A 3,140-nucleotide genomic window follows, 5' to 3' on the forward strand; every position below is an offset into this window, starting at 1 on the left:
AATAGTTTCCATATTCAGTAATAAAGGCTGTCTTATTTTGGTCGGATGGGTGCATTTGGATCTGGTTATAACCAGAATAGGTATCCATGAAGCTGAGTTTTTCAAAACCAGAGGCATTATCAACTAAACAATCAATAGAGGGTAAATGGTATGAATCTTTAGGGCATGCTTTGTTGAGATCGGTGAAATCAACACACATGCGCCATTTACCGTTATGTTTTTTAACCATGACGATGTTCGCCAGCCATGTTGTGAATCTGATTTCTCGGATGAAGCCCGCGTTGATGAGCTTCTGGGTTTCTTCTAGGAAAGCTTGCTTTCGGTCGTGCCCGAGATTTCTCTTTTTCTGTGCTACAGGTCGGATAGATGGATCTAATGCTAACTTGTGTGATATGATGGATGGATTGATGCCTGGCATATCAGCTGGGGTCCACACAAACAGGTCGGCATTTTGTTGTAAGAATGCTCGGAATGAAGATTTTTCTTTTGAAGATAATGTTGAGCCGACGTATGTGAACTTATCCGTGTTTTCTATGAAGTAGATTTTATCTAGGTCTTCTGTTGGAGTCGGCCTTTCCAGTGTTCCTGCTCGAGGATCAAGGTCAGCCAGCATGTGTTGGTTGTTCGTGTTGCCAATATTGTGGACCTGAGCTTTTGTGTTACGGTGAGGTCTTTTGAGTCTATTGTTGTAGCACTCCCTGGCCTCTCGGGCATCACTATGAATGGTTGCAATTGTGTTGTCCTGCAAAGGGAACTTAACACAAAGATGAATTGTAGATACTATAGCGCCGAACCTATTTAAGAAAGGTCGGCCAAGTATAATATTATAGGGACTGAAGCAATCAACAACTAAGTATTGAATGTCTGAAGTTTTTGACGAAGGGAACTTACCAAGTGTGGTTTGTAACCACACAGAGCCCATAACAGGGACTCGCTCACCTGAGAATCCTACTAAGTCACCAGTGGAAGGTTGGATGATGTTATCGCTCAGTTTCATTTTTTGGAAAGTCGAGTAAAAGAGAACGTCGGCGCTGCTGCATGGGTCGAGCAACACCCTTTTAATTTGGAGATCTTCGTGCTGTAGGGAGATTACGATGGGATCATCCAGATTTTCTACGCTGTTGTCATGATCGGCTGTCTGGAATGTTATCTGTGGAGATGTAGGCGGCGACTGTTGTTGACTTTGATCGGCATTGATGGAAAGGATAGCTCGGTAAGATCTTTTCCTTGCCGAACTTGTGGCTCCTCCACCTGCAAAACCTCCGAAAATGCAGTTAATTGTACGTGATGGTAGTTCAGGATGGTTATTGTTCGATCGATCTCTATCTCGGTTATGTTGTGTAGCCGAGCTTTGTTCTCCTAGAGGAGGTGCTCGCCGCTGCATGTGGCCGCTGATGAATTTGTCCAGATGACCTTGCCGAGCTAATCACTCCAACAGGTCTTTAGCGATGACGCAGTCGTCGGTACTGTGTCCGTGCTTCTGGTGGAAAGAGCAGTATTTTGATCGGTCAGTGCCCTTTGAATCTGGGTAATTGCCAGCTTTTCGTGGTGGCTTGATTAACTTCGAATTCAGGATCTCCTTGATGATGTCATCGCGCTTGGTGTTGAATTTGGTGTAGGTTTCATTTCCTGGAATTGGTTTGAAATTCTTCTTGCTGTCCCGTGACTTGTTGTCGTCTTTATAGTGAGGCTTTTCTATTTTCTGAGCTTGTCGGATCTCTTCGATGTCAATCTGTCCTTTAGCTTTTTCACGGAATTCGGCCATAGTTTTTGGTTTGGCTACAGCAATAGTTTCCTGGAACTTTCCTGGTCTTAATCCACTTTTTATGGCGTGTAGTTCTACCTCGGGGTGGAGGTCGGGTATGCTTATGGCTATCTTTGTGAAGCGCGTCATGTAGTCCTTGAGGCTTTCATGCTGGCCTTGCTTGACTGTGTTCAGGTAATCAAAGTCATGGAGGTAGATGGCGGATCCAGCAAAGTGCTCCTCAAAGGGTTTTGATATGTCTCGGAATCGAGAAATGGAACCTGTAGGCAAAGAACAAAACCAATCAAGTGCAGGACCATCTAAATAAGATGGAAAACAACGACATAAAACTTTATCAGATGCACCGTTTACTATCATTATGGAGGTGAACTTTTTGATGTATTTCTTCGGATCACCTAACCCATCATAGGGAGTTAGGGTGGTCGGCAGAGTAAATCTTCGGGGCAGCACGAAGTTCATCACCTCCGCCGTGAATGGTCCAGGGGAGCTTTCCTGATCATCATTTTCGATGTTTTTCTGAGTGTCCTCATTATGTTTGGGCTGCTCCCCTTTCTGTCGAGCAGTGTCTGAGACATGTGTTGGCCCTGACTGCTGCTCGGCTTCTTTTGTCCGTTCTTGTCGGTCATTGTTTTCGGTTCGAGTGTTATTCAAGTTGGCGATTTGATTTGCCATTCTTTGGTTCTCCTCAGCCATGACTTGCCGCAACTCGGTCACTATCCAGAGCAATTTGGATGGCGAGGGTGGAAATTGTTCAGCCATGACTTTAAAACGGGAACCTCGAGGCCGATAATATAGAGAGAAAGAGGTTTATATTTTCGGCCCCACGGTGGGCGCCAATTGTTCTTGTATGGATACCTGGAGGGAGAGCTCAGTCTCTGGGAGTCGACGCCGAGTTATTGCTTTCGGGGCTGACCTTCAAGCCTTATGATAACCTGAGCTTTACTCTAAGAGGGTGTCCAATTGCGTAGAGCTTTGAGCAAGAAACAGGGGGGAGTGTACCTGCAAAGGCACTCCGAAGCTTAAGTTAGTATTGAGAATTCAATGTGTCTTCAGGATAGAAGATCATACCTTTTATAAGTGATAGTGTGTAATCGGTTATGTTCCTGCTTTATTGCCTGTATTAAAGAGCAATAATAAGGGTTTGGATGTTTCTCTTTTGTAAAGCAGTCCGTTAAGCTGATTTGTAACGTTAGTTTTGATAAATGAATTGATTGTTGATTTGTAACTGCAACGCTGATTAATAACGTAAATTGCCGAGTAATGACTAAAATGCCGACTTATAACGCCAAATATCTGGGTAATAGATGTGAATAATGGCAAGTTATGAGTGATAAAGCCGATTTATGACATAGGATTTGTAATGGCCGGACCAATA

The 3,140-nt window shown here is 44.0% G+C and overlaps 1 protein-coding gene across 1 annotated transcript; it reads right to left on the minus strand.

The window, feature by feature from the left end:
• Positions 1–1,426: 1,426 nt before the first annotated feature.
• LOC107465909 (uncharacterized) lies at positions 1,427–2,524 on the minus strand. The gene has a single exon (XM_016084894.1). The coding sequence runs from the start codon at positions 2,522–2,524 to the stop codon at positions 1,427–1,429; it is 1,098 nt and encodes a 365-aa protein (XP_015940380.1).
• Positions 2,525–3,140: the final 616 nt, after the last annotated feature.

This window comes from Arachis duranensis, chromosome 9 (genome assembly GCF_000817695.3).
Source record: "Arachis duranensis cultivar V14167 chromosome 9, aradu.V14167.gnm2.J7QH, whole genome shotgun sequence".
In the NCBI taxonomy this organism is placed as follows: domain Eukaryota; kingdom Viridiplantae; phylum Streptophyta; class Magnoliopsida; order Fabales; family Fabaceae; genus Arachis; species Arachis duranensis.

Excerpts from the sequence above, each read along its gene's own strand:
- LOC107465909 (XM_016084894.1), bottom strand. The coding sequence starts at position 2,524 with ATGGCTGAACAATTTCCACCCTCGCCATCCAAATTGCTCTGGATAGTG.